We start from the raw sequence: 19,007 nt of genomic DNA, 5'->3' as shown, positions 1-19,007 counted from the left end.
TGAATATTTCTTTACTTGTATTAAGACTTAATCTTATTAACAATGAAAATTCTAATATCATGAATCATAGTACTTCACAGTTTTGAGCTAAGAACATATTATGCTACATGCAAACTATATGACTATAATGAATGCATTTAATGTTAATTCAAATTTGCCCTAATCCAGATGGACAGAGGTTTTACTCTGGTCAAATAAAAAATGAAATCTCATCAGATGGAAGATGGTAGGGTCAGAAGATTCAATTTTTGTGGCATATCAAATTTTTGTGTGTCAATGGCAACCTTAATAGATAGTGATGAATAATAAAATGTAATTGTGTCACTATTAAGATAGTTTAAATTAGGTTCTATTAACTACAGTCTAGGAGATATTTTTTATTTTGTGTAAAAGTAGACAGTTTTTAAAATAATGTCTGTAAGAGATAATGGAAACTTAATTTAGTGTGAAAGTTTTTACCACGTTACTCCAACCTTTTCAAACCTATTAATTGTGTTTTAGGTAAGAGAAGAAGAAATAGAGGAGCTGGATGCCTTGCTGAACAATTTCTGTGAACTTTCTGCTCCTGGAGGTGTGGAGAACAGTTATGGGAAGATAAATATCCTTCTTCAAACATATATTAGCCGAGGAGAGATTGATAGTTTCTCTCTCATTTCAGACTCTGCATATGTTGCACAGGTAAAAAAAATCCATAAAATCTATTCTTTTGTCTGTCTTCACATATTTCATTTACCCAGATGTATGGATAGGTATGTGGGCCGAGATTTTCAAACATGTATGCACATATGATTTGAAATTCTGAGCACTAACTATTGTGATTTTTATACAGAATATAATTGGTATGTGCTAATTTACAAGGCAAAGTTGTACTTTTGAAATTAAATTTAAATTAGTTTTCCAGTACAGCAGCCATTAACTTTTGTTTATTATATTTTGTACTTTAACGCCTTGTACGAAGTTGCAGTTTAGTCTTAAACTTCAGTGTTTCCTTAAATTTACCCCCAAAAAATCATTCTGTTTAGCTTTTTTGCATTCTAATTTTACACATTATAAAATTGGCTCACACCAGAATGTGCTATCTTAGTTTTACAAATCATAAGTAGATTGCATGGGTGTGGGAAAACGACAGTGATAAGAATTGGTTTAAGTTTATTTCACATAAGATTAAATAACTAGATTCACCGTAGAAGTTCACCAGCCATATACAGATTGCATTTGCTTAATTTGAACATATGCTTATTTGAGAGGGAGTATCTTGAATGATCTTGTAGAGTGGCAAAATATAACTTCAAGATGTTTATGCATTGCGACAGGTAGTGTTTGGACTTAATAAGAAACATGAAAGGGGACCTCAGATATTATGGAAAACTCCTCCACTGCTGGGGTCTACACTAAGCTGACAGCTCTTGATTTATGGCTTAATTTAACACCCAATTGGTCATCAACTTGAGGGGATGCTTGGTCATCCCATGGATACAACAGCACAGGAAATCTGTGCAATATTGCTGCTTCTTCACAAGTCAAGGGTCCATCTCAGAAAGTCGGGGCCACTTGAAATTCCCCTGAAGAAGACATCTGTTTTCTGACCTTAGAAAAAGGCAGATGATATAATGCACACCTCATAAACAACTAATATGTCAACCAATATTAAATGTGTGTGATGTTTTATAAGGTTGTAGCTTTTGGGCCAATTTAGGAATATTTGTCTCTTCGTTAATAATCAGCACAGCATGTTGTGGACTAGTGCTGTCACATCCTGACAAACCATTTTAAGAAGAAATAATAAAAATTGTATTTAAATGGCATTAGAGATGAGAATTAAACATTGAAAAGTATAGGTATTCTGAGTTAAGATTTTCATGCCACCTTAGCTTTTTATAGTGCACATTGCCTTGCTGGGATCATTATACATACCATAAAGATTGTGATATGTGCAGAACAAGATCATTTTAAGAAAGGTCTCACAATTGCAGTTTATAGTTTTTATTTGTTTCTTAACTGTAGCATTTTAAAGCAGGTATTATGGTCCCATACTCAGGTGCTCAATTCATAAATGTGTGTAACCAGTTACATGGGTGCTAGAGCTTAGAATCATACGTTTAAAAAAAAATGCATGTCTACTCTGAACAGTGACTATTTAAAAAAATGTGCTTTTTCTTTCTCAGTTGTAGAATTATAGCTGCATGCTTTAGTGACAAATGTTTTAGTACTTCTTTTTTTTTTTTAACTCCAATCAGCACTGCAGATCTAGCATACAGTGAATGCTGCACTGCTTAGTGAATCACCAATAGAACTGCTAGATAATTTCCCACAGTAAAGTCAAATTCTTTCCTCCCTTGCACCTGGGCAATCCCACTGAAACAATGGGCTTGCATGCTGTGTGATTTGGCCGGAACTGGCCTGCAGAATGTTTGTCATTGTTGTAGTAGATGAGTGTGGGATAAATAGAATATTTCTGATGTAAAATATATGAAGAATTAATCTTAATGTTCAGATGCTAAGTTAAGTTTATAGGGAATGGAAATCAAAACCAGGGACAGGAGTCCTACGGCAGACCTAGCAATTGAATATAGTACTCCTAACTACCAGACCTGGGCTTTATTCGTGAGACCATGCTCCACCACAACATGAATGTTCCATTTTAATTTTTTTAACATGGTCAGGTTAATCATAACAAGAAAAAGTATTACCATCAAAAATCATTTGATCCTACAGCAGTAGAAACATTTACGATCGTCTCAGAGGGGTAGCCATGTTAGTCTGTAACTTTAAAAATGAGTGGTCCTGTGACACCTTAGAGACTAACCAAAATATATAGTATCGTGAGCTTTCATAGGTAAAAATCACCCATGAAAGCTCATGATAATCTATATTTTTGTTAGTCTCTAAGGTGCCACAGGACCACATGTTTTTGACAGTTCTGTGATTGTATGTATTTATTGTCATAATTGCAGTAAGTAATGATGAAGCAGTTTTAGGAGATGCAAACAATCATTAGGTAGAAGCTGCAAAATAAATTTTTCAGGAATATTTTAGCTAAAACTTAATTAAAATATTATTTTGGTAGTCTGAAACAAAACCTACTGTATATGCTATATCCAATGAGAAATGTTTTGCTCTGATTTTAATACTTTTCTGCATCTTGATGTTTCACTCTGTAGAATGCAGCTCGTATTGTTCGAGCCCTTTTTGAGGTTGCTCTTAGGAAACGATGGCCTGCAATGACATATCGACTACTGAACCTCAGCAAAGTCATTGACAAGAGGCTGTGGGGCTGGGCCAACCCTTTGCGACAGTTCTCAGTGCTACCACCATCGGTCCTCACGAAACTGGAGGAGAAGAACCTCACAATAGATAAGATGAAGGACATGAGAAAAGACGAAATAGGTAAAAAAAAACACAATAAGCAATGTTTAAACAAAACCTTTGCCTCTATGTTCTCAACTTTACATTGAATAGAAACTTGATACAGATTGAACCTCTCTAGTACAGCACCCTCAGGTGCTAACTGATGCTGAACCAGAAAATGTGCCTAACAAGGGCAGGTCTATATAGCAGCATTACCAGTACTTCTACTGCTTACTGGGCTCTTAGAAGACATTCAAAGGTAATTTAGAGCTAAATAACAACACAGAACACTGAGAGCCAGGACTGATCGGTAAACAAATTTTATGGATCCATGGGAAACTTGGCCACACTCATGATAAGTGGACATCCGGCTAACTAAAATCATACTGGAGCATGGATGTTGCCAGACCAGAGAGCAATGGACTAGAGAAATTCAGCTCTATTAATCCCATTGATTTCTCACAGTTGACAAATTAGATCATTCATTGCTTGCAACTTGTATACAGTTTACGTGAAAAAGAATGAAAGGGGAATAGCAAGGGATGCTACCAATAAATGGTTCATGCCTGTTTTTGAATGATCAAATTCATTTTCATTTAACCTGAGGAGTTCATTGCCACAAGATTATCATTGCAGCCAAGAGCACAGTGTCATTTAATAAAGGATTCGCTATATATCAGTAATGAGGACATCCACAATTACATTTATAGGAATAAAAACAATATTAGAAGGTTCATATAAACCTTGACTTTAAAACAAAATGGGTAATGAAAATCAAGTGTCTTCCCCTGGGACGTATTTATTTACAGTTCAATTGATTGTCACAGTCTCTGAAAAAATTAGTTTAGTCTTTGTGGAATCAAGTTTTATCAAGTTAAAAATGCATATTTTAAGCAGCCAGTTTCTTGGGTTAGCAGATTATATTATTCTGAATTTTGAGAAGTCATAGATATTTCATATAACATTCTCTCGGTGTGACTCTAAAACAGCACCACCGCGTCACCTGATAGGTCCTGATTCTGCAATGCCAATAGAGGCAGATCCCTCTACAGAGCTGCAGAGGGTCTTCATACAGGCACAAGGTTTCACCTACATGCATCACATTGTAGGACTGATCTTCTGTACAGTCTTTTTGAGCTAAATAACTGAACTGTAGGAACACCAATATTTTATATGTCTTGATGTTTTGCTTTTGTTTGTAAGAAAAATAGTGACATGACAAGATGAATAAGGGCATGTCTGGACTGGAGAAGTTGTACCCATTTAATTAAATTGATTTAAAACCAATCTAGTAAAAATGGTGCACACTCTTAATATAGATACACTTAATATACACACGTAAGCAAGGATTAAACCTGTTGTGTCTACATGGGGAGTTTGCATTGCTTTAACTAGATCAATTTTAAATTGAGTAAAGCCTAGTCTACGTGATAACGTTATATAATTTTAAATCAATCTATTTACATACTGATTTACTTAAATCAGTACAACCTCCATGCATAGATATCAGCATAAGTGCCTCATATCGATTCAACTTAAGTAGGCAAGAATCAGCTTAAATAAAATCAATGTAAGGTACTCTTAAACCGAACAGGAATGCATATAAGATGGGACTGCATTTCTAAAAAAATTGAGTTAGATCTCTACAGGCCCATTGATGAGGGGCACAAAAGGGGGAAATTTCACAGAGACCACCATCAGCATCACAGTGGGGACAAGGCAGGCTTCCCATGCTGCTCCCAGATGTGGTCAGCAAATCTCAGTATACCCTGTGGGGAGGGTCAGCATGTGCTGCCTCACCCTGAGCACTGACTCTACAGTTCCAAGTCCCATTGGTCTGGAATAGTGGCCTAGGGGAGCTGCTGGGATGGTGCCTGGTGGCATCAGTGCATGGAGACCCCTGTTCCCGCAGAAGCCACTGCCAGAGGGTTATGCTGGTCATTTTGGGAGATGCCTGAAGTAAACACCATTCCCTTAACCCCCTTGTGCATCCCCACCCTCATCCCTGTCCTGTGCCCAAACTCCATCCCAGAACCTCCATCCCAATCCCACCTTGGGGAAAGTTAGTGAGGGTGGGGGAAAGCTAGTCACCTGATGAAAGAGGGATGAAGTGACTGGGGTGAGACCTCAGAGGAGAGGCAAGACAGAGTTGTGGCCTCAGGAGAGGAGCAGGGGTGAGAGAGGATCTTTGGGTTTGCGTAATTAGACAATTGTCAACCCTTCAAGCAAGCAGGTTTAAGTTCTGACCAGGCCAGAAGAGCACACCCAGGTCTCTAGACAGCAGCCAGTGAAGGTGCAGCGCCACCCAAATATCAAGTAGACTGTGTCTAGGCAGGCACAGCTTGTGCACGTGTGGAGCCAATTGACTGTTCTGCCCTGGAGCCCAGAATTATTGTTGGCAGGCCTGGATCTGTACATTTATCTGGTGTAAGCAAGGCCTTCATTAAATCAGCACTTTTTTTCTAGTATAGATAAGGTCTGAGTCAGGGAGATACAACCATCTTGTGAAGCATGTTGGCCACAGAGAGAGAACCAAAAAAAAATTATTTTTAAAGATACTAGGGGGCTGCCCCTTGCTCGCTATGCTCGCCGACCCCCCACTCTCTGGCCCAACTTCAAGTTCTTATGTTCCTAAGTTTAATGATAAATACTGAAATAATGGGGAAAGTTTTTCGTATCTTTTCTCAGTTATAGCCAGTATTTGCATAGGATTTCTTATCTACCATTGTATTGGGATTCGTATACAAATGCTGTATAATGGCATCAGAAAGGGTTAGACTGCCATTCGTAATATAGCTTTGCACTGTGAGCAGTATAACTATTATCATTGTATTTAAAATGTCAAAGTAAAATCCAGCAGAAGAGTTAATGCTGATTTTTTTTTCTGATCTGTACATTCGCTAATTCAAGTTGAATAATTACAAAATATTCCAACATACCGGGTAAAAAAAGTCAGTTACTTGCACACCAAACAGTGAAGCAAGCAAGCAATACCACCATCTCTAAAACCCTATTTAAAAGTCTGATTTGTATTATTTCTCCTGTAAATGCACATTTGTTTCACCTGCTTTTTTTGTTTATTTTGGCAGGTCACATGCTACGTCATGTGCATATTGGGTTAAAGGTCAAACAGTGTGTCCATCAAATTCCCTCCATTACAATGGAAGCAGCTATTCAGCCAATTACACGTACTGTGCTCCGTGTTAGGCTGAACATCACTCCTGACTTCAAGTGGAACGATCAGGTAGAAATAAAAAGGGTGGGGGAAAGCACTCTTCCAGTTTTTAGTAATTAGCTGAAAATTATAGTGAGAATTTAACTACTTGAATAATGTAAAAATGTAATTTTAAATAGTTAGAAAGACAACATAATCTACAGAGATGAATGAATTTTGAGGTGCCTAGGGAAAAATATACCTAAAGAAACTATTTTATCATTCAACTTAGTGTAAATAATACTGTACTCTTTTGTAATTTCATAAAAAAGTTGTTTTAAGAACAGATGTTATTATTGGAACCTTTGCACATTTACATTTTTAAACCATGCCAAAGTATAAGGTCTTGTCTACACAGGAAAATGATATTAATATAGGCTAAAGTTCTAGTCACAGGTAAGTTATATCAGTATGAATAGGTGAGAATTTGAACTAATAATTATACTTGTATGATTCCTCCATTCACCACCATTATCTCCCAACTGAACACTTTTATTCAGTTAGTCTATATTTCTTAGGAAGCTAAACTAACAAAGACAAACTTGTAATGGAATGAGTGACCACTTGGAGCTGTTGTATGGATATATGGTAAAACTTTTCATGCAAAATAAAACCTTGGGTACAAACAGGCTTCACTTCTCCATTAGGCACAAAAGTCTGGCTATGTCTAGACTGCAGCACTTTTCTGGGATACCGGAGGTATCCCGAAAAAGCAACAGCACATCCACTTTTTCAGAAAAAAAATTGGAAAAGCGGACACGCTCTTTCACCATCCCTGTAAACCTCTTTTTACAAGGAACAAGGGATGTGTCAAAAGAGGACTTTGTTCCAAAAGTTGGTGCCGTGTAGATGCGCCAATTTTCGGAAAAGCTTCTTTCGACAGTAAAGCAGAAAAATTTTCGCAAATTGTGTACTTGAAATTGCGTTTCTTTTTCCCACTTACCCTTGCAGTCTAGACGTAGCCTCTTAGTCTTCTCCACCTTTATGAGACTGGATAGATTGTACTTCTCAAAGCTAGCAATTAAATGTTCTTGGGTTAAGGTGCACATTTTAGAATTCCATTTTTAAAGCCAACCCCTCTGTTAAACAAAAAATGCATGCATCAAATTTAACTTGACCACAAAGTGAATATATTAGACTTCTGTTCTAAAAATAGATTTATACTCTTTTAAAAAAATTGTTTTTTCTAGTCATGAGGTCTTTTTTTTTTCTTTTGGAAAGGTTCTGTTTTAAGATTGTGAATAGGAGTAGTGATTAAAATACATGCAATTTCTTTCTGTTCACATCCTTGACTGATTAAAAGAATATCTTTTATTGAATTGCTAACCTAACTTTGCATCAACTAATTTTGATGCCTTAATTTTGAACATGTACTGTTTTATATTACAAAAGGAGATAATTTGAAAGATTTAATTGAGCCTCTGTCTTGCATCAGTATTACCAATACAAAGTTCAGTACTGATGAGCCAATATATTATTAAGGACAAAACACTTTAACTTGAATCCATTTATATCATTGCCTTCTCAAGGCAAACCATAACATTTACCAAAGAAGTCACAATAATCTGGTTTTAGTTTGAGTTGTGTTCTAGTAAAGAGGAAGCATAGGGGACAATAGATTTTTGCCCAAGCTTATTGGCACAGTATTTCTTAATGCCTGATTTGGAAACATTACAAGCATTGTGTCAATTTGTATTATGGCGCTCTTAATATGTGAATATGTATATTGGAATTTATCAAATCCCGAAAAGGTTGCTGCATTTTTTGCTTTGCTGTGACACTGTATATCTGGTGAGCTTATAATTAATTATGAAAGAAACTTTATTATAGTAAAGAACTATAGTGATTTTAATTGTCACTGAAAATTAATTATCATTTTTAAATTTAACAGTTGGCAAAATATTAAAGAATTGCTTTCCCATCAGCTTACTTCTAGTATGCTGGTAAACTGCCAGAAGAAAACAATACAAAAAGAGCTGTCATCAGCACAAAAACTGACTACAAGGGAATCCCAGCTGTAATAAGACTAGAAATGCACCAGCAAAATCAGAATTGTAAAAATTCATGTAGTTAATTAAAATGCCTAACCTAGTTAAACATTTCTAGAGCATGCACCATAACAGTGTCTAGGGGCCAAATAAAATAAAGTAATACAAAACTGGAAATCACAGTAGTTTGATCATATTTCTTGGATTGTTCTAGAGGTAGGTGAAGAAACAATCTTGCTGTTCATTTTATACTTTCATTTATTGGGAGAAGACCTTTGCAAAGAAAGCTATTTACTTTGTGTTGTAGAAAAGGTGAGACATGAGTTCATTCTTCTCTTTAATTACAGTGATTTCCAAAGATAGGAGCCCTTCAGTTCAACTAAATTCTATTAGCCAGATCCCTGGCTATAAAACTTTTCCTTTACCCTACTCTAGCATAGCAAGGGGCTATGAAAAGCTGTTCTAATAGGGTAGTGAGCATTCCTTCAGTATGACAGAATTGAAGAGTGATACAAAGCCACACAGGTAGTATGGAGATCCCTGGGTCTTGTAGTGCTGGTTTAAATAAATGGTTATGGAGTAGGGTCTTCAGAGCACTGTTCCACTCTAGCAATCCCCAATAGCTGTTTTTTTTACTATTAGTTGAAACAACTTTGTTACTATTAGTTAAAACAGTCACCTCTACCCCTTCTTACATTATGGTCCTCTGCTGAACACAGCTGAGCTGGTTTTGAGGATTGGAGCCTTCATTTCTTGACAAGAACCATTTGTATCTTTTACAAAATAAACTAATTCTCACACATTTAACAGGCATTTCTCAATTGCTAATAATGACAGGCGAAGAAAATGAAAAAAGAAAAACCCCGAGCAAATATTTAAACACTTTGTAAACCAACAATCGGTTTCAGTCAAACTAAACACCAGCTTTCTAGCCTAGAATCCCAGATCTGTACAATCTTGCCCTAGTCAAAATCCCAACCAGTATGACTCTCTTATCCAGTTTTCCTTCCCTCTTCCTCCACCCCAATGTGGTGAGGAAATGCAAAAGCCCTACCTCTTGGGCTAAGATTCCCAGGCACTTCACTCCAAATTCACTGGTTTAGACTCAAACTTAAAAATAAGTTTATTAATTACAAAAAGAGGATTTTAAGTAATGACAAACAAATCAAAGCAGATTACCGTCTAAATAAACAAAAATGTAAACTAAGCACATGGCTTGGATGCTAGCTGCAGTTGCAGCTCCTGAAAATAGTTCTCTTAATAAAGAAAGTTAGTTTTAGAAACATGGATTCCTCTTATGTTATTACCCAAGTTTTGGTATTTGAACAGCCACAGAGACAGAACATTCACTCCTGCTAATATAATGCATCAAGTACAATTAATGACTAATTTCAGATGGAAGGTTTTCATCAGAAGTTTTAAATTGCTCCCCTGATTTTGTCATATTAAAAAGTAAACTCACATCTTACTGAACTAGATCTCCAAATAAAGTACTTTCAATGAGAGAACTTTTTCACTTCTTTTAGGTGCATGGCACAGTTGGAGAGCCCTGGTGGATCTGGGTAGAAGACCCTACTAATGATCACATTTATCATTCAGAGTATTTTGTCATTCAGAAAAAACAGGTAACTCTATCCTTATGTGAAATATCAAAGCATGTAACAATAAAAAAGCTAATAGATACCTTGGGAATAATTACTCTAAATCTCTATGTTGGCACAAACTTGAAATTTACACATCATCATCAAATTTTCAAAATCAGTTTTGTGCCTTTCGATTCTTGATGCATATGCTAAAACTGGGCTTCTACATGGGTGTCCATTAATGTTGTTACAAAAATAAAATCCATTAAAGGATTCACCCCTTTATCTGGCTTCTCTGATGGACAGTTACATGCAGATGAAAAATCAAATCTGTAATGCTTGCTTTTATTAGGATTGTAAATATGTAGTACAGGCAGTCTTCGGGTTATGTACAAGATAGGGACTGTAGGTTTGTTCTTAAGTTGAATCTGTATGTAATTCGGAACTGGTGTCCAGATTCAGCCGCTGCTGAAACTGATCAGGCTGAATCTGGACGCCAGTTCTGACTTACGTACAGATTCAACTTAAGAACCCCAGGCATCCCCAAGTCAGCTGCTGCTGAAACTGATCAGCGGCTGATTCCAGGAAGTTCGGGGCAGGCGCTTCCGGTAGTCAGCCACTGATCAGTTTCAGCAGCGGCTGACTTGGGGACGCCTGGGGCAGAGCAGCTGGGGTGCTTCTGGGTTGGTCCAGTTGCGCCGCCGCTCCTCACAGCACCCAAGCTGCTCTGCCCCAGGCGTCCTGATTCAGCCGCTGCTGAAACTGACCAGCAGTGGCTGAATCAGGATGCCTGGGGCACAGCAGCTGGGGTGCTGCCGGGTTGGTCCATTAGCGCCCAGAGCGGCACTACGGGACCAACCAGCAGCGCCCCAGCTGCTGTACCACAGGCGTCCGGAGCAAAGCCGCGGAGCACGGGGGCAGCAGGACAGCCCAGACGCGTCTGGGCTGTCAGCTGCCCGTGTGCTCCGCGGCTTTGCTCTGCTTTGCTTCCTCTCCCTGGTCTGCTGGAGACCAGGGAGAGGGAGGGCCCCGTTCGTAACTGCGGATCCGACATAAGTCGGATCCGCGTAACTCGGGGACTGCCTGTACTCACTGTGGTTCCATCCCAACATATAAATAAAGCACTGAATGACCAAGAGCTTATCTTGCCCGTTTTGTAGCTAATGGAAGCAGAATCTTCTGAAGTTGAGAAGGGAGGGGTCATTTACCTTATCTATGCTGTCTACCACACATGCATGAACATATTGAACTTCATATTGTGCATATACTTTATTTGCTTGTGTTGCCTGTGCTTGTGAGAGAGTGACAAGCTGTTTTAGCTGTTCAAAATGAATCTCTATTCTTTACATTAGGTCATTTCTAAAGAAACTCAGCAGCTGGTTTTCACAATCCCTATTTTTGAACCTTTGCCTTCCCAATATTACATTCGAGCTGTATCTGATAGATGGTTAGGAGCAGAGGCTGTTTGTATCATCAATTTTCAGCATCTGATTCTTCCAGAAAGACATCCACCTCACACAGGTAAAGTTATAAGAAACCTTATTGTTTTGGTTCCTTAAAGATTTGTTTCAGCTAGCCTTGATAATACATATTTAAATTATTTTAATACAATAATAGAGATCCAACTCTTTTGGTTTTACTGACAAAAGTGTGTGTAGAAGGGCACTTAAAAAGCCTATCACTAAAATTAAATATGTTTGTCTTTAATAGCATGATGTTTAATTCTTCTTAAAATAGTCCTGCTTGTTAGTGATTCTAGGATCAACATCTAGAGCTGGAGAAGTATCATTGTATTATATAAAATAAGTTAGATTGTGCATTCTCATTTTTCTTAAATTGAGATTATATTTTCCATATGTATATATGTATTTTCCATATGCCAAATTATAATGTGATGTTTTTAAAATTTCTCTAAAGTGAAGTATCCTTTCTGAATCCTCATTTCTCTAACATTTGGCAGAGGAGAGCTGTTTATGCTAAACTACTTTATAAACTAATTTCATTTCACATACTATGCATTTCTCCAGGATTATTTATAGAGCCACCTGCTCACTCAGCCAACAGTTCCGTTTCTCCTTGACTATGAAGCTGAACTGCTGCTCCTTTAAATACTAGCTTGTCAGTTCTTCTGTTTTATTACTCACCATTTAAAACCATTATCTATATCTCAAACTTTCTTACCATGCTTAACAAACATTCTGTAGTACTTTCGTGTAGTATTGGGTATTTTTCAATTTTTCTTGTGCTCATTTTGCACAGTAGATCTTTGAAATATTTCATCATTATCAGAAGATTATCATTATTCTGTTGATGTATATTTCCATACAGGTTTGTCTACATGTCCAAGCAGTAATTATCACATCTACAGTACTACATCTACAGTGTAGTGGCCTTCCTATAGCCAGACTCCAGCTCTGGAAGGTCCTCAGTACCACAGCCTTTCGCTAGTGCAGGGAGTTGCCACAGCCTGTCTCCACTGTCATGTAGTTACACACAACACTGTGGGCACCAGCCTGCTTTTTGATGCTTTGTGCAGCTCCACATCTCCTACATGCTGTCACAAGCATAGACAAAGTATATAGCCAGATATCAGGAAGAGGACCACACGGTGCTTTAGTGAATGTGTCATACTAAAGTGGATGTAATTGCAAACCCAGAAAGGACAGGGACTTGATTATAAGCATAAGTGATTTATTTTGTAAAAATGGAAGATTAATATTGCCAAGGAAGATTAATTTAAAACGGTGGGAAAGAAAAGGTTGAAAATAAGTATTACTAAAAGGAATTTAGAGTATGTCTACATAGCACTGTAAGTCTCAAGTTAGCTGGGCTCAAGTCAGCTGACCCATGTCAGGGAGCTCTGGATATGAGTATCTACATTGCATTTTAATAGTAGACTGAGGATTTTTTTTACTTCTTAAACCTAGTGCTGTGGCATCCATGATGCACAGATTTTCAAATCAAAATAACCCTCTTCCAGACCGCCCAGCATCCTGCTCCCGTGTTGACACTACAAATGTAGTTGCACTGTGGGAAAACTCTAGTGCCCATCCTATTTCCTGACTGTGACAGTGTGATTGATGGGATTTGAGTGCCCAAGAGTGAGTGAGTACCTAAAATAGCACCTTTGGTGGCTGATTCAATAGAATGACTGCAAGTTGAAAAGGCTGTATAGTTGGATAGTGACCTATCATCTAATCTGAGGATCTGACTCTCCACTGCTAGTCTGTTTCATACTGGAAGGAAAATGGCCCCATGCACCTGTTCAGAAGATAACAGGACATCAGTCTCCAGGGTTGTCAAACTATGAAAATGAAATTTTGCAATTTCTTAATTTTTGAAACTGGCTGTTGAATGAAGGTTTTTTTTATTTTTTGTTTGTTTTTTTCACTTTGTCCCTGCTCCCCTCTTCGGCTCTTGTTCCTGGCCTCCTTCTCTTCGGCTCTTGCTCCTGGCCCACCCTCTCTGGGCTGCATGTGCTACCCCAGTCAACAAACCCTCTTTGCAAAAAATGTATTCTGTTTGGTCTCTATCAGAGAGCCTGCAGGGTTTTCAATAATGTGCTTGCAGAGCAGTGTTCAGCAGAAAATGGATTAACGCTGCTCACAGCTGCTGCTGTTAGCAATGGGAGATGTGACTTCTATTTGGAATAGACTGCAATAGACTGTACCGGCATATAGTCAGTATAGAAAGGTCTAAGGAAGTTGTCCCAAGGAACTCTGAAATACAACCAGAAGACTTTTGCGACCTCAGTCAAGCTGAGGTCATGTGCACACTTAGCAAGGAAGGGCGGGGAGGGACTAGCAGGGCAACAGAGCTGGCAGTGGGGAGATGTGGGGGAAGCTGGCCAGGAGACTGGCGGCTGGTCCAGATCTGGGAGGAGCCAGTAGCAGGGGGCCAGATATAACCTCCCATGGTCCTGTAAAATCCCTCATCCAGGACCATTCAGGCCCTGAGAGTGCCGGATCAGGGAGGTCCAACCTGTAATTGTTTCATACTCCTGAATCGGAAGTAAGAGACTCCTATTGTTTTAGCTACAAGTGGGTTTTTTGTACACTTTGGGTGACTCCATGATTGACGTAAAACTCACTCACAATTATTAACTATGGCTATTTAATAGCCAGGAAGGAAAGGTAAACAGTAACACAATACATATGTGAGAACACAAAGCTATTTGCTATCTTTTTTATTGACATGCTGTTGACGATTGGCTTAGATGACACCTTCAGCTTATGAACATGCAAATATACAGCATTTCTGATTGCCTTTGTATTACTAGTGGGAAAATCTCCAGATAGCCTCTTAAAGTTCTTTTCTTTTTATTCAAAACCTTTTCTGTAATACAGGCAGTCCCCGGGTTACATGGATCCGACTTACATCGGATCCCTACTTACAAACGGGGTGAGGCAACCCCGCACTAGCTGCTTCCCCCCAGCAGACCAGGGAGACACGAAGCTAGCGCCCCCCCACAGCAGACCAGGAAGACGCAGAGCGGCTTTTCTCAGCAGACACCTCAGCTTGAGAATAAACGACTGAGGGAAGTGAGGTGTGGGAGAATAAAACTGAGCTCTGGAGAAATGTTTGGCTAGAGTTTCCCCTACAATATGTACCAGTTCCGACTTACATACAAATTCAACTTAAGAACAAACCTACAGTCCCTATCTTGTACGTAACCCGGGGACTGCCTGTATTCCTTCAATTTTACTAGCATTCAGCAGGAAATGAAGTTCTGTTTTGAAAAAGTCTAAATACCTATATTTTTTACATACACATTTTCACTTTTTAAAAAGTCTTTTAAAACTAAATCATTCTTAAAGACAGTCTTTAGAAGTTATTGATTCTACATAATAGTTTTAAGAAAGATTAATCTTGTCTACTTTAGTTGGGTTGTGTGAATTTCTTGATCACTGACAGTACTTAATTAGTTTCCCACAAATATAAATATACTTAAATAACATATCATTTTAGTAATTAGTTTATCAAGGGCACTAGATTTACATAGCAATGATATTAGGAGCTTTGTATTAGCTAACGTATTTGGAAGAATGCACTTCACAAAGATGTTTGCCATTTCAACACTTAATAAACAAACAAAAGAATTAAAATATTTCCAGCTGCACATGCTTTTCTCATAGGCTTTTCTTGAATGAAGTTTTAGAGTACTTATAGAATTAATTTCAGCAACAATATTTCTAGACTTCTTTGTGTGTGTTTACTTAGACATTTTCTTGGAATGATGAAAAATCCCACCCTTTAGATTTATTGCTCTGATAACACAATTCTACATTCCTTTTTCACAACTGGGTCTAATCCTAAAACATGAATGTTTTACATGGTTTTTTTTCTTTAGATAAAGATTACATTTTTACCTAACTGGTACTGTATACCAAAAGAGAAATCCTAGTTTAGATATGACTCACTGAGGGGGTTTGTCCTTGGCCCAGAGCTCCTTAGAATTACAATCTATTTGTTACAATGGTTTTATTAACTTTTTTGGCTATTGAAATTTGTGCTTTTGGACAATGCATCTTTTAAATATGTCAAAAATAAAATAGTATAAATTTAAAGCGAAGTAAAGCTTAAAATAAATCTTTTTAAAAACTCTTTGGAGTAATAAGCATGGTTTTATGTCTAAGGAGGGATAATCTTCCTTACATTGGCTTATCCCTGGGACACAAAAGCTTCCTAGGATTTCTTTGATTAGCTTGAACATTTGTCACATAATCAGCTAAAGATTATGTGTATTGTTATGTTTTCAGGCATCTTTGCTAGAACATACTTCTCATTATTTCTTAATATTCAGTAACGACATAGAGAACATCAAAAGAAATTAATAGTTTTTAACCCTTTTTTGCATCAATATTGAGGTCTTTTACTTACATCAGTAATAACTTTTCTGGAAAAGATGGGAATGCTTATCAAATAAGGTACTACTTGATAAAACTGAGAATCTGTCTCTTAGTCTTGCCCCATAAATTCCAAAACTGGAAAGGCATATTGAATAGCACCTGTGTGAGTCATCCAATTGAAAAAATATAGAAGTATTCACAAAGTAAAGTGTTACTGGTTGTGAGTCAGGGTGTCAGATTTTCTCTGTAAATAAATTAAATGTGGCAAGGAAGTGATTACAGGGGAACAAGATAATATTTTACTTACCGACAAATTTAGAAACCAAAGAAATAAAGAATTATATACAGAGATGCTATACAAAGGGATTTAGCTATTAATATTGAAATTAAATTAAAAAGCAGGAAAAATTTACTGACAAGAGTTGTCAGGCGGTGGAGTAATAACCCAGAGAAAGCAATGGAACTCCCATTGCTTGGGATCTGAAAACTAGACTTGACAGAATATTGGTAAATGTGCAACAATCCTGTTTTGTCATGAAAAGGACAACTTTAAGTCTCTTCTGACTCTTAAGAGATTCTTTATTTCTGAGGAGATCTTCAGGGGAGGAGGGCAATATTTGCAAATGAATGAAATGATTCATCATCTTGTTACCTTGAGCAAAGAAGTTCAGTTATTTACAACAGAAGTCCAGCCAGTTTCCAGGCATTTATTCTTGAGCATAGAAAGCATATGAATATGCCTTGGAAAGTAGGTTTTCTGTTCTCAGCCTCATCAAAACCTAGTTCCCATAAGCAAAGCATAGGTGCAAACAAATTGAGCGTACGTAGACTTGATCAGGTTTTTTCAGAGAATGCCTTTGGGACTTAAAATATTTTTAGCACTAGTCTTTGCAGCTGGAAATTTAACCTGGTTGTAAAATTATGCATGTTTTTTACCAAAAAGGAACTCTAAAAACCAAATAAATACATAAAATAGGTGGATTTTTAAGAAAAAAAATCTATCTAATTGAAAATTGGAAATATTTTGACCAGCTCCACTAAAATTATATATTATAGCAGAGTGTAGCATGCATCCAATTTGAATCTCAGCATTAGTGACTGAGTCAAGTTTTTTGGCACAGAAACATACCTTTTTTTTTTAATCTGGATACTTAGAATGCCTCATATAGTCAATGTGTTTGACATCACTGTAAAACACTTTCTCTACAATCACATTTGGCTCATTTAAATGTCTGTGAATTGGGAGCATTCAGAAGTATTCACTTCACTTCCCGTGCAGTGTTTTTCTTTGGCATACACAAAATCACATGTGTTTTGTGAATTTTTCAGCTATTGTTCTACTGTACTGTCTGGACAGGCATGTGTAACCTTTTTACCTAATTGACCATTGACTACTATTTAGAAAAAATAGTAAGATATTTACACATCACCGGTTATGGAGCCCTTAGGATTTATGGTAATTGATTTCAATTCCCATCTGGTTCCCACTCAGCAGTGAAGTACGTAGAGGCCCTGTTAGGCAGAAAACCTTCTCTTCTCTCAACAGACCCCAAGAAATCACAGATTTAGTGGGAATGATAAAACAGACATAAGGTATCAGTGAAAAGCATGTTAAGAATATTAGGCATCACAGCCTACGCAGATTTTATGACTCTCATAGCATACCTTAATGTGGGGCACCTGAAAAGACAGATTTCCAACCACAAAAAAAACTTCAAAGAAAGCATCTGCATAACAGAATCATTACAAGTCTCATTAATTTGTAGGAATTTAAATCCAATCTGTCTAGATGTATTAGCTTCCATATTCCACAATCTCTAATTGTTTGGATAGCAGATGTCTCCCAGGATATTCCAAGAGTTATGTATTGAAGGGATATTTTCTTTGATTCTGTGTATTTATATCTTATCTATCTCTGTGACATTTTAAATAACTATATGTAAAACATGTATATATCCCTCATTCATATTATTTTATATGTTATCCTTGTCCCTAAAGGATCCTTACTATGCGTCTTAAAAGCAGAGAATTGTTTTCCGTATAACTGGAATTTAGGGACTGTGATGTCTTCTATAAATCATTTTCACTTACTTTTGTCTTCATAAGAATTGTCATATATTTTCATTGGTATAGTAGCTTTAGATCTACTCAAGTATTAAAAAAAAAGCTTTTGATGTACAGATGAATCTATGTAAATTGCACACTTCAAAGCTCACAATGTTTAACAGTTGTACCTTGAGGAAACATGTCAAACTGCAAAACAGTTTTCATTGTTGCTTTCTGGGATCCATATGATCCTAAATTAGAGCCCTTTATAGTATAAGAAATTACCAAAAAAAGACTACAAATTTGAGTTGTTTCCCTTCAATACATAAGTTTATACCTAATCAACATCTTGTTAGTTTTGTCCTATAATAAAGTATTTTACAAGGCTGCATATTTTGACATGTACTAAATGATTACTCCATTATTTTAGAACTACTGGATCTTCAGCCTTTGCCTATCACAGCTCTGGGATATCGAGAGTATGAAACCCTCTACAAATTCACCCATTTCAACCCTATCCAGACGCAGATATTTCATACGCTGTATCATACAGACTGTAATGTTCTTCTTGGAGCCCCCACAGGCTCTGGAAAAACTGTTGCTGCTGAGTTAGCCATCTTCAGAATTTTCAACAAGTATCCCACATCAAAGGTTTGTAAAATGTTTATTAAAAATCTGCAGTGTCTGTACACTTCTTTCAGCGATCCAAAACTTTATAAAAATTAGTAGTGCCAGCAAAATACCTTTCCTAGCTAAAGTTCAAAAGTACATGTAAACTGAATGGTACTAATTCATGTACTTTATCCTTTTAGTTTCAACTGTTACATATTTAACCAAAGTAAAAACCACAGCTATATAAACAAGCATATTTTCCATGCTTAAGTTTAAATGCATATTGAGATCTTTTTTCTGGGGACTTCTCTGCATCCGTGATGAATTTCTTGGTAATTCCTCCCATCAGCAAGGTCTTGCTTCCAAA

At 37.2% G+C, this 19,007-nt stretch overlaps 1 protein-coding gene across 2 annotated transcripts in view; it reads left to right on the top strand.

The window, feature by feature from the left end:
• The window catches only part of ASCC3 (activating signal cointegrator 1 complex subunit 3), a 417,235-nt gene that overhangs the window by 292,437 nt on the left and 105,791 nt on the right, over positions 1–19,007 (top strand). For both annotated transcript variants that reach the window (XM_006118439.2, XM_075923934.1), the window contains exons 20-25: positions 502–678; positions 3,162–3,387; positions 6,438–6,592; positions 10,077–10,175; positions 11,486–11,654; positions 18,459–18,679. In XM_006118439.2, coding sequence (XP_006118501.2) covers positions 502–678; positions 3,162–3,387; positions 6,438–6,592; positions 10,077–10,175; positions 11,486–11,654; positions 18,459–18,679 — 1,047 coding nt within the window. The remainder of the gene's footprint in view (positions 1–501; positions 679–3,161; positions 3,388–6,437; positions 6,593–10,076; positions 10,176–11,485; positions 11,655–18,458; positions 18,680–19,007) is intronic.

Source organism: Pelodiscus sinensis, chromosome 3 (genome assembly GCF_049634645.1).
Source record: "Pelodiscus sinensis isolate JC-2024 chromosome 3, ASM4963464v1, whole genome shotgun sequence".
Classification (NCBI taxonomy): domain Eukaryota; kingdom Metazoa; phylum Chordata; order Testudines; family Trionychidae; genus Pelodiscus; species Pelodiscus sinensis.
Note: the sequence above shows the minus strand (reverse complement) of the source record. Positions and strands in the feature narration are given on the sequence as shown.